Here is a 12,048-nt window from a genome sequence, read left to right on the forward strand (position 1 = left end):
AGCCATATGGTTGTCGCTTTATTGTATGCAATACAATCGCCCTGTAATGCTTTACTTTATCACTAAGCGGTAGCGATAGTCATGGAAGCATAAGATTGGCGAGACGACAACGATGCTACGATGGAGATCAAGGTGTCACGCCGGTGACGATGGTGATCACGACGGTGCTTCGGAGATGGAGATCACAAGCACAAGATGATGATGGCCATATCATATCACTTATATTGATTGCATGTGATGTTTATCCTTTTATGCATCTTATCTTGCTTTGATTGACGGTAGCATTATAAGATGATCTCTCACTAAATTATCAAGAAGTGTTCTCCCTGAGTATGCACCATTGCGAAAGTTCTTCGTGCTGAGACACCACGTGATGATCGGGTGTGATAGGTTCTATGTTCAAATACAACGGGTGCAAAACAGTTGCGCACGCGGAATACTCAGGTTATACTTGACGAGCCAAGCATATACAGATATGGCCTCGGGACACGGAGACCGAAAGGTCGAGCGTGAATCATATAGTAGATATGATCAACATAACGATGTTCACCATTGAAAACTACTCCATCTCACGTGATGATCGGTTATGGTTTAGTTGATTTGGATCACGTAATCACTTAGAGGATTAGAGGGATGTCTATCTAAGTGGGAGTTCTTTAATTAATTTGATTAACTGAACTTAAATTTATCATGAAACTTAGTACCTGATTAGTATCTTGCTTATTTATGTTGATTGTAGATAGATGGCTTGTGCTGTTGTTCCGTTGAATTTTAATGCGTTCCTTGAGAAAGCAAAGTTGAAAGATGATGGTAGCAATTACACGGACTGGGTCCGTAACTTGAGGATTATCCTCATTGTTGCACAGAAGAATTACGTCCTGGAAGCACCCCTGAGTGCTAGGCCTGCTGCTGATGCAACTGATGACGCTATGAACGTCTGGCAGAGCAAAGCTGATGACTACTCGATAGTTTAGTGTGCCATGCTTTACGGCTTAGAACCGGGACTTCAACGACGTTTTGAACATCATGGAGCATATGAGATGTTCCAGGAGTTGAAGTTAATATTTCAAGCAAATTCCCAGATTGAGAGATATGAAGTCTCCAATAAGTTCTACAGCTGCAAAATGAAGGAGAATAGTTATGTCAGTGAACATATACTCTGAATGTCTGGGTACCATAATCACTTGACTCAGCTGGGAGTTAATCTTCCAGTTGATAGTGTCATTGACAGAGTTCTTCAATCACTGCCACCAAGCTACAAGAGCTTCGTGATGAACTATAATATGCAAGGGATGTATAAAACAATTCCCGAGCTCTTCGCAATGCTAAAGGCTGCGGAGGTAGAAATCAAGAAGGAGCATCAAGTGTTGATGGTCAACAAGACCACTAGTTTCAAGAAAAAGGGCAAAGGGAAGAAGAAGGGGAACTTCAAGAAGAACAGCAAGCAAGTTGCTGCTCAAGAGAAGAAACCCAAGTCTGAACCTAAGCCTGAAACTGAGTGCTTCTACTGCAAGCAGTCTGGTCACTTGAAGCGGAACTGCCCCAAGTATTTGGCGGATAAGAAGGATGGCAAGGTGAACAAAGGTATATGTGATATACATGTTATTGATGTGTACCTTACTAATGCTCGCAGTAGCACCTGGGTATTTGATACTGGTTCTGTTGCTAATATTTGCAACTCGAAACAGGGGCTACGGATTAAGCGAAGATTGGCTAAGGACGAGGTGACGATGCGCGTGGGAAATGGTTCCAAAGTCGATGTGATCGCGGTCGGCATGCTACCTCCACATCTACCTTCGGGATTAGTATTAGACCTAAATAATTGTTATTTGGTGCCAGCGTTGAGCATGAACATTATATCTGGATCTTGTTTGATGCGAGACGGTTATTCATTTAAATCAGAGAATAATGGTTGTTCTATTTATATGAGTAATATCTTTTATGGTCATGCACCCGTGAAGAATGGTCTATTCTTATTGAATCTTGATAGTAGTGACACACATATTCATAATGTTGAAGCCAAAAGATGCAGAGTTGATAATGATAGTGCAACCTATTTGTGGCACTGCCGTTTAGGTCATATCGGTGTAAAGCGCATGAAGAAACTCCATACTAATGGACTTTTGGAACCACTTGATTATGAATCATTTGGTACTTGTGAACCGTGCCTCATGGGCAAGATGACTAAAACGCCGTTCTCCGGAACTATGGAGAGAGCAACAAATTTGTTGGAAATCATACATACAGATGTATGTGGTCCGATGAATGTTGAGGCTCGTGGCGGATATTGTTATTTTCTCACATTCACAGATGATTTAAGCAGATATGGGTATATCTACTTAATGAAGCATAAGTCCGAAACATTTGAAAAGTTCAAAGAATTTCAGAGTGAAGTTGAAAATCATCGTAACAAGAAAATAAAGTTTCTACGATCTGATCGTGGAGGAGAATATTTGAGTTACGAGTTTGGTCTACATTTAAAACAATGCAGAATAGTTTCGCAACTCACGCCACCCGGAACACCACAGCGTAATGGTGTGTCCGAACATCGTAATCGTACTTTACTACATATGGTGTGATCTATGATGTCTCTTACAGATTTACCGCTATCGTTTTAGGGTCATGCTTTAGAGACGGCTGCATTCACGTTAAATAGGGCACCATCGAAATCCGTTGAAACGACACCTTATGAACTGTGGTTTGGCAAGAAACCAAAGTTTTCGTTTCTAAAAGTTTGGGGCTACGATGCTTATGTGAAAAAGCTTCAACCTGATAAGCTCGAACCCAAATCGGAGAAATGTGTCTTCATAGGATACCCAAAGGAGACTGTTGGGTACACCTTCTATCACAGATCCGACGGCAAGACTTTTGTTGCTAAATTCAGAGTTTTTCTAGAGAAGGAGTTTCTCTCGAAAGAAGTGAGTGGGAGGAAAGTAGAACTTGATGAGGTAACTGTACCTGCTCCCTTATTGGAAAGTAGTTCATCACAGAAAACGATTTCTGCGACACCTACACCAATTAGTGAGGAAGTTAATGATGATGATCATGAAACTTTAGATCAAGCTGTTACTGAACCTCGTAGGTCAACCAGAGTAAGATCCGCACCAGAGTGGTACGGTAATCCTGTTCTGGAAGTCATGCTACTAGATCATGATGAACCTACGAACTATGAAGAAGCAATGGTGAGCCCAGATTCCGCAAAATGGCTTGAAGCCATGAAATCTGAGATGGGATCCATGTATGAGAACAAAGTGTGGACTTTGCTTGACTTTCCCGCTGATAGGCAAGCAATTGAGAATAAATGGATCTTCAAGAAGAAGACTGACGCTGACGGTAATGTTACTGTCTACAAAGCTCGACTTGTTGCGACAGGTTTTTGACAAGTTCAAGGGATTGACTACGATGAGACCTTCTCACCCGTAGCGATGCTTAAGTCTGTCCGAATCATGTTAGTAATTGCCGCGTTTTATGATTATGAAATATGGCAGATGAATGTCAAAACTGCATTCTTGAATGGATTTCTGGAAGAAGAGTTGTATATGATGCAACCAGAAGGTTTTGTCGATCCAAAGGGAGCTAACAAAGTGTGCAAGCTCCAGCGATCCATTTATGGACTGGTGCAAGCCCCTCGGAGTTGGAATAAACGCTTTGATAGTGTGATCAAAGCATTTGGTTTTATACAGACTTTTGGAGAAGCCTGTATTTACAAGAAAGTGAGTGGGAGCTCTGTAGCATTTCTAATATTATATGTGGATGACATATTTGTTGATTGGAAATGATATAGAATTTTCTGGATAGCATAAAGGGATACTTGAATAAAAAAATTCAATGAAAGACCTTGGTGAAGCTACTTATATATTGGGCATCAAGATCTATAGAGATAGATCGAGACGCTTAATTGGACTTTCACAAAGCACATACCTTGACAAAGTTTTGAAGAAGTTCAATATGGATCAAGCAAAGAAAGGGTTCTTGCATGTGTTACAAGGTGTGAAGTTGAGTAAGACTCAATGCCCGACCACTGCAGAAGATAGAGAGAAAATGAAAGATATTCCCTATGCTTCATCCATAGGATCTATCATGTATGCAATGCTGTGTACCAGACCTGATGTGTGCCTTGCTATAAGTCTAGCAGGGAGGTACCAAAGTAATCCAGGAGTGGATCACTGGACATCGGTCAAGAACATCCTGAAATACCCGAAAAGGACTAAGGATATGTTTCTTGTTTATGGAGGTGACAAAGAGCTCATCATAAACGGTTACGTTGATGCAAGCTTTGACACTGATCCGGACGATTCTAAATCGCAAACCAGATACGTGTTTACATTGAACGGTGGAGCTGTCAGTTGGTGCAGTTCTAAACAAAGCGTCGTGGCGGGATCTACATGTGAAGCGGAGTACATAGCTGCTTCGGAAGCAGCAAATGAAGGAGTCTGGATGAAGGAGTTCATATCCGATCTAGGTGTCATACCTAGAGCATCGGGTCCAATGAAAATCTTTTGTGAAAATACTGGAGCAATTGCCTTAGCGAAGGAATCCGGATTTCACAAAAGAACCAAGCACATCAAGAGACGCTTCAATTCCATACGGGATCTAGTCCAGGTGGGAGACATAGAAATTTGCAAGATACATACGGATCTGAATGTTGCAGACCCGTTGACTAAGCCTCTTCCACGAGCAAAACATGACCAGCACCAAGGCTCCATGGGTGTTAGAACCATTATTGTGTAATCTAGATTATTGACCCTAGTGCAAGTGAGAGACTGAAGAAAATATGCCCTAGAGGCAATAATAAAGTTATTATTTATTTCCTTATAATCATGACATGTTTATTATTCATGCTAGAATTGTATTAACCGGAAACATAATACATGTGTGAATACATAGACAAACAGAGTGTCACTAGTATGCCTCTACTTGACTAGCTCGTTGATCAAAGATGGTTATGTTTCCTAACCATAGACATGAGTTGTCATTTGATTAACGGGACCACATCATTAGGAGAATGATGTGATTGACATGACCCATTCCGTTAGCTTAGCACCGATCGTTTAGTATGTTGCTATTGCTTTCTTCATGACTTATACATGTTCCTATGACTATGAGATTATGCAACTCCCGTTTACCGGAGGAACACTTTGTGTGCTACCAAACGTCACAACGTAACTGGGTGATTATAAAGGTGCTCTACAGGTGTCTCCGAAGGTACTTGTTGGGTTGGCATATTTCGAGATCAGGATTTGTCACTCCGATTGTCGGAGAGGTATCTCTGGGCCCTCTCGGTAATGCACATCACTTAAGCCTTGCAAGCATTGCAACTAATGAGTTAGTTGCGGGATGATGTATTACGGAACGAGTAAAGAGACTTGCCGGTAACGAGATTGAACTAGGTATTGAGATACCGACGATCGAATCTCGGGCAAGTAACATACCGATGACAAAGGGAACAAAACGTATGTTGTTATGCGGTCTGACCGATAAAGATCTGTATATGTGAGATAATGAGCATCTAGGTATTATTCATACTAATACGCGACATACCTCGAGACTTTTCAGTGAGCACTGTTGTTTGATTATAGAAACTGAGTGTGTCTTAAGAACTCTTATTAGACAGTCTCTCCGTGCGCTCGAATAACAGTATGTTCTACGCAATTACTTAGTTTCTTCGAGACGCACAATGGCCTTAGGATCCTTCATTTCACTTAGCTTTGAATAGTTCGCGTGAGTGGTAATGGGATACTAATTACGCCTTTCTTGTGTACTAGAGATGTGAGTGAGTGTGAGAGTGTGAGTGAGTGTGTGTGTGAGTGAGGTGTGTGGTATACTGGTTCTGTTTCTCTTGATGAGTGTGAGAGAATTCTTTCAAGGTTACCTATTTACCACGGAGAGATGTACTGAAAATATAGGAGAGTCGACGTGTCAATATCCGAGCAAAGTAAGCAAGGATTGATATTTTCTATATTCTACTTGGGAGGCAGTTTTGAGCCTATGTCAAGATAAAAGTTTAATTTCGTGGCAAGCAAGATTAACGCATGCTTATATGTGCACTAGTGGCTAGTTTATTTACTGGGGTTCAAGTTTCTGGTGGATGATTTTTGAGCTTCGGAGAGTCATCTCCCTCCTTGCAATCGGAGCTATATGATGGTAATTTTCCGCAACGCACTTGGGGTATGGAGAACCTGACGAGAGAGAGAGAGCAGCGTGTGTTGGATCTTTTGAGAGTGTAGGACCTACGATAGTTGGTGAGTCTATACGACTGGAAAAAGGCACGTGAGAGCACAAGAATATGTGGTAAAGGTGATGGTGGGACGTATGTTTGCCCCACGTGCTGATAAAATATGCTCAGTAAATTGGTTTAGGGGCAAAGGGTGGGCCGCCCCTCTTTCCTTCTTTCTCACCCCTATCTTAACATTAATTCTTCCAACCAGAAATGATCCTATATGGCCAACAGCACCGTAGAAAAGAGCAGGGCTATTCGCGATTCGACTCTTGATGTGGTACTTCTGCATGATGTGCAGGCGGCACTGAGTGCAGCTAGAGCTGTGTTCACTCCATCTGATCTGTTCTTGTTTGGTGGCACCCCCCTCGCTGCCTTTGCTGTTATACTACTCTTATATAAATCTCAAAGCGAGGCATGTGTGGGCAACGGCCGTAGAGCAGGCACAACATTCAGATCATATGATCTCTTAGCCCGTAATCCGGTGCCCCGCCTCACACCATAGTTCCACCATTACGATAATCAACTAAGCCACACTCTGTATGGAGCGACGTGATAGCGACAGAAGCTCTCAACCTAGTCAGATAGTAGTTTTATTACTTGATATTATATTACGGACCCTTCAGATCATCTTGTGATCCTACTGATAGAAGCCAGGAGGCAGATTAAGAGATATAATACCGTCCAGGTGTGCTTGCATACGATCTACGACTCCTCCACGAAGACCTCGGGGGTGACTATCGCGTCAGTTATGTTTAGATTCGACAGAGTACGTGGTACATCTGACTAGAACAACGTGGGTTCGCTGAACTCTGGTGCGCTGCCGCTGTACGTTCGGTACTTGATCGTATCAGGCGAAATCACCAATGTTCGTGCTTATAAATCCCTATGATGCGTTAGTGGATGGACGACTACATCAATGGACAGAATTCGTCTGGCGTTGGGGATGACTACAACAACGCTCGCTTGCTCGCTCTCCTCGGAGGTTCTACGCAATACAGAGGCAACAGAGATAGATACATGGGACAACACTCTCTATTCTGCCTCATCTCATCATTGGCATATGCAATCACCATGACTATTGCCGTGTTGGCTAAGAGAAATGTTTTTTTGGAGATATGAACCTCACGTTCCCCGCATAGACAAAGTACCTCTACGAAAACGCGCGGAAAAAGGGAAGAGTTACAGCTAGGGTTCGATGAGGAATTTTGATCGACCTGAAGGTGGAATATAGATTCCCTAACGGGAGGGGAAGATCTCTCCGACTCGCCTCGTTTGTTGTAAATCAAACGTCTGAAGAACTGGTTTCGGCACGCGACCAACCCCACGATCATCCTTCTACAGCTCAGTTAGTATGGTGGGCAGCTACATACTACCCTGCCACCCTGTCGGTCTCTCCGACACACCCTGCAAAAATGAAAAGCAGCATCGAGCTCAAGGTTCTCATCACAGATAAATGGTCCAACCGACCTCGCCTACATCTCCGCTAGATCTTATTGACTCGATCTGCTCCAATGGCATGAAGGACCTTTATGGTGTGCTACTTACCAGTGTAAAATTCCTGTTGAATTCAAAGTGCCAAACGATAGATCCTCTATTTATAGGGACGAGGTACTTTGAAGAGAGCATCATCACCTGAGGACTTACACATATACTGCTCTTATAAGACAAGAGTGTTCGTTTGTATCCTGTAAAACCGGCCAGACTTCACCATGGGGACAAAGAAGGAACTGCTCCGACCTATGTCACTCTTTCCAGTCTCTCTGTGAACATCAATCTTACGATTCCTTTGAACCAGGCCCCGGCATTTCTCTGAACTCCTGAAGAATTGAGTATTAATGTGTCCTCACCATGGAAGATGCAGCTTTCATAGACCAGACCTTTCAACGACATCCGGACGGAGTCCGGGGCGCCTACTCGAAAATGATCCTTGTGTATATTTAGCCTTACACATATCTCACACACCACCGAAAGGCCAAAGACTAAACGGCACTGGTCCGAGAGAGACCAGAGCACGAGCAGACCGAGATCCCATTCGCAGTACACCTGCTGCGCGTCTAGGCGCAGCGAGATCTGTTCCGATCACAACATGAAGAGACATGACTATTGTTAGGATAAAGCTCGGTGACTCACGGTTCCCACAGGACGTACCGCGACATTCCTACAGAAAAACGGTGCCTCTCCTTGATATCCTATCAGATGATAGTCTTGAGACCATCCCGCCGTAGCCGACATGCCTGACTGGCGAATTCGAGAGTATTTGACTAACAGTCGGACTGTCGCGGTTCCAGTGCCTTGATGGACATGTGCTCGGATGTTGACCTTGGGTCAATTTCTTAATCATCTCGGCTAGAAGCCATTGAGTCCCGATTGCGCACGCGTAGCCTCACTTGTCTTTTTGGAGTGATTATGGACTAACATCAAGTTAGTGAGTCCATTCCCTCCTCCTTTCTAGGGTTAGCAAAGGATTAGCTCATATTTGTGTGAGAGCTTTGCTCATCCACTTGGTTACCTTCTCCTCGGAGATTCGAGCCTCCACCGGAGAAGATCCCCCAAGCGGATTCAAGACCCCTTTAGGGAAGAACTCAAGACCTCCTCACGAAGAAGATCGCGCCTCTTGTATCGTCCCTAGTTGACCGTGGATCGTGTATCGTTCTTTATATCCGAGGATCTAGCACATGTGTGACTTATTCTTGTTGGTTTGAGTGTCTCTTTTGTGTTTTCCCCGTGTTTTCCCTCGTTTCCCTCCTCGTATTCTTCGTGTTCATCGCGGGATCCGCTCCTTTCGTGAAAGATTGGCCGATTAGGGTTCCCACCCTACATCATTTCTGCTTCTTTGGGCTGTGATCACCACAAAGTAAGCTAGGATAGTTGATAATGATTCATAGAAAGGAAGAAAAAAGGTTCCTACAAGAAAAGATGCCAAATCCGTGGGGCACATGCAAGACACGTATAGACATTCTAGTGGTTTGGCAAAGGTGGTGCACACTAGTGCAAAGCCCAGCACTGAGCTTCCTCCTCCCTTATCCCAGATTGATTAAGAAATTGAAAGGTCATCCCGCATGTAGGACAACCGCATTACTTTGTATTATTGCAATTGCAACTTGGCAAGGCTTTATACATTGGAAAAGAAGGCTTGACCTTTTTCTGAATGATTGTGAGTATGCATCACTTTATCCTAACAAAGTCATGTGCTCTTTTCTGTTCTGAAACCTCCAGCAGGTGTACTGGCGAATGGAATCGTCTCCCGGATTGCTTCTTCCACGGCCGTGTGTATTTGTGTAAGCTAAATAAACACAAAAATTTTGATCCCCTCTTTTGTTATGTGCTATGAAAGCATGCATCTTCCATGTGATTGACACATGTAATTATCAATTCTCAGAGTTAAAAAGAAGGTAAATGATGTTAGCAAAGAAAAATGGAAGGCGGGTTTTACAAGAAACAACATCAAAGAAGCAGAACATTTGATTCCATTCATGCCCAATCTCGCCAACTATCGTTGCATCAACAGAATTTTACACTTGGATTCAGACATAAGCCCTGAGCATCATGACACATATGCACATCCGGTGCATGATGAACATTATTGCTGTGGTGTTTACAACAACAGGCCAATTACGCCCACCATCAACATACATGGGTTGCTGCCAAACCAGTTCTTCAGACTTGATACAACAAACAGGCAGAGAATCACAGGGCTGATGATTTCATCGCAGAGGGATCCACTGATTCTTCCCTTTTTTTCCCCTTTCGATAACACGCACGAGAGATCCACCTGTTCTTTTCGAATTGTGCCATGGTACAGAATAATTCCTTACTCCTGCTCTGGTTGCACTGATGGGACGAGCGGCTGATGTTCATCAGGCCCAACTGATATTCTGTCCATGCCACACAACTCAGGGGATTTTATAAGCACAAATGGTGATTTGTGTAGAGCAGCGAAGGCCTTGTTTCCTTCACCATTGCTTCCTAAACAAATGGTATCACCCCGCCCGTGCCAGACACCACACTGGACATTATTCATCTCTAAAGTTCTTGCCTCCTGCTTATTCAAAATGACAACTGTGAGGCCAATATATATCAATAATAAACAAATTAGTGAACTTTTGGTTCCAAGGTGGTCTGAATGTATATAACCTGGCACAGGGTACAACAAGGACATATCAGATGGAGAACACAGTCATCTAGACTGCCATCAGTCCCCTGAAATCACACAAAAGGGTCAATGAGATGTCTTACTCTCCCCATCATTCGTGAATTAAAGTACATATACTAATATCTATTCAGAAGTTGGCAAAATAGTCATCACATACAAACTGGCAAGGGTATGCCGAACTACCAATATTAACTCAAAACAAGTTTCAGTTATTGTTCATTCGATTAAAGCCCCAGATTTGAATTAATTGTGATTCAAGAGAAGACAGGCACCACAGCCAACTGCATTAAGCACTAGTGCACTAGTAAGCTGTAATCTGTCTGAATACTTTATTTGAAAACGCTAATTCAGAAATACTTACCCGGATATTGAACAGTTTCCTGATTCTTCTTCGGAAGTAACCGGTGTAGATTGCTATCAAGAGAACAGAACCAAGTCCCACATATAGATATACATGATGCCTTGTTACAGAAAAGGCAATTAAGCTGACCAGAACAGCAACTAATGAAATGAAGTAAGCCATTGCCTGAAATAGTTTCATACTGTATCAGAAGAGTGAATAAGAGTTCTTAAAAGAACATGAGCTTAACAACACAGCTCAAGTAAGCCAATGGTAAAACTGAAAATGTCAGATACAATGGGAACAAGAGTATGTTGCAGCAAACAACAATGGTTGTAATAATTCTAAAAAGACTTCGCAACAGGGCAGGAAAACAGAGAAAAACACAAATTTATCAGCACATATTGGCAGACATGGAGGATAAAGCACATTTGGTTGATACCCACATCTTGCCACAGATGAGAGAACTGTTTGTGACTACATAAACTCGTACTCTTGCGAAACCTTACCAAAATACGTGACAACTAATTTGTTTGGCACACTTTGCATGACTTGTCATGCTAAGTCAATTTCTTGTGGGCTTCAATCTGGTGAACATGAATGACCCTGCCCTTTTTTTTGAGCTTGTGCATACCCTAAAGGATAAGTTCTAGTAATATGATCCCTAGTTTATGTTGGAGGAAATGGCACTGCACGTTATACTTGCGAGAGGGTTGACTTGCCAATGTGAACAGGGCAGGATGTCCTTCATGTTGACCAGGTCTAAGCCCAAAAGAATACAGAATTATCCAAGCAAATCCTTTTCACATTGGCAAGTCAAACATCATATGCATTATCTTCTCTGTTGTATAACTAGTCAGAAGACAGCTTTGCTATTTTTGACTAAACAACTTAGATGGAAGTAAGCATTCATTTCAACAAATTTAGCAAGAGGCATTCTAACAAAATATTCCACCTCTCTAGCATTAGGAGGAAGTTGTTATTAGAATAAATTGAGAAAAATATTCCACATATTTAAGAAGTTAAGATGTTACTTTTCAAGGCAACTATATCAAGAATAGTCTACTTTTTTACTCTAAAAGGATTGACCTACAAGAAATTCTGCATTTGGTACTGGAATAATAAAGAGCCTAGCTCAACCAAACGGTTTCCTACTTCCTACCAACAGCAGCATCATAAATAAAGTAACCTACACAGCAATGTGACTACACGTTTGGCACAGAAAAATGACAAGCAAGAAATGGACGGGACATGGTCATAAGTTGCTCAGGGTATTATCTGTACCTGAAGGAAACAAGATCCGAGATTGGCTCTCCGCATGTTCTTGCCAAACCT

At 42.5% G+C, this 12,048-nt stretch overlaps 1 protein-coding gene across 1 annotated transcript; it reads right to left on the reverse strand.

Annotated features, from left to right (window-relative positions):
• Positions 1 to 9,664: 9,664 nt before the first annotated feature.
• On the reverse strand, positions 9,665 to 12,042 carry LOC125527313. The gene is made up of 4 exons (XM_048691849.1): positions 11,998 to 12,042; positions 10,735 to 10,899; positions 10,355 to 10,420; positions 9,665 to 10,259 (listed from the first exon to the last, which is right to left on the reverse strand). Exons 1-4 carry the CDS (start codon positions 12,031 to 12,033, stop codon positions 10,032 to 10,034), a joined length of 495 nt encoding a protein of 164 aa, XP_048547806.1. The 5' UTR covers positions 12,034 to 12,042; the 3' UTR covers positions 9,665 to 10,031.
• Positions 12,043 to 12,048: the final 6 nt, after the last annotated feature.

Source organism: Triticum urartu, unplaced genomic scaffold, assembly GCF_003073215.2.
Source record: "Triticum urartu cultivar G1812 unplaced genomic scaffold, Tu2.1 TuUngrouped_contig_354, whole genome shotgun sequence".
Lineage (NCBI taxonomy): Eukaryota > Viridiplantae > Streptophyta > Magnoliopsida > Poales > Poaceae > Triticum > Triticum urartu.

Bases quoted from the DNA above. Each gene is read 5' to 3' on its own strand.
- LOC125527313 (XM_048691849.1), bottom strand. From the start codon at position 12,033: ATGCGGAGAGCCAATCTCGGATCTTGTTTCCTTCAG. The intron at 10,900-11,997 runs GTACAGATAATA...AAACTATTTCAG, and splicing joins TCGGATCTTGTTTCCTTCAG to GCAATGGCTTACTTCATTTC. The intron at 10,260-10,354 runs GTTATATACATT...TTGAATAAGCAG, and splicing joins CTTGTTGTACCCTGTGCCAG to GAGGCAAGAACTTTAGAGAT.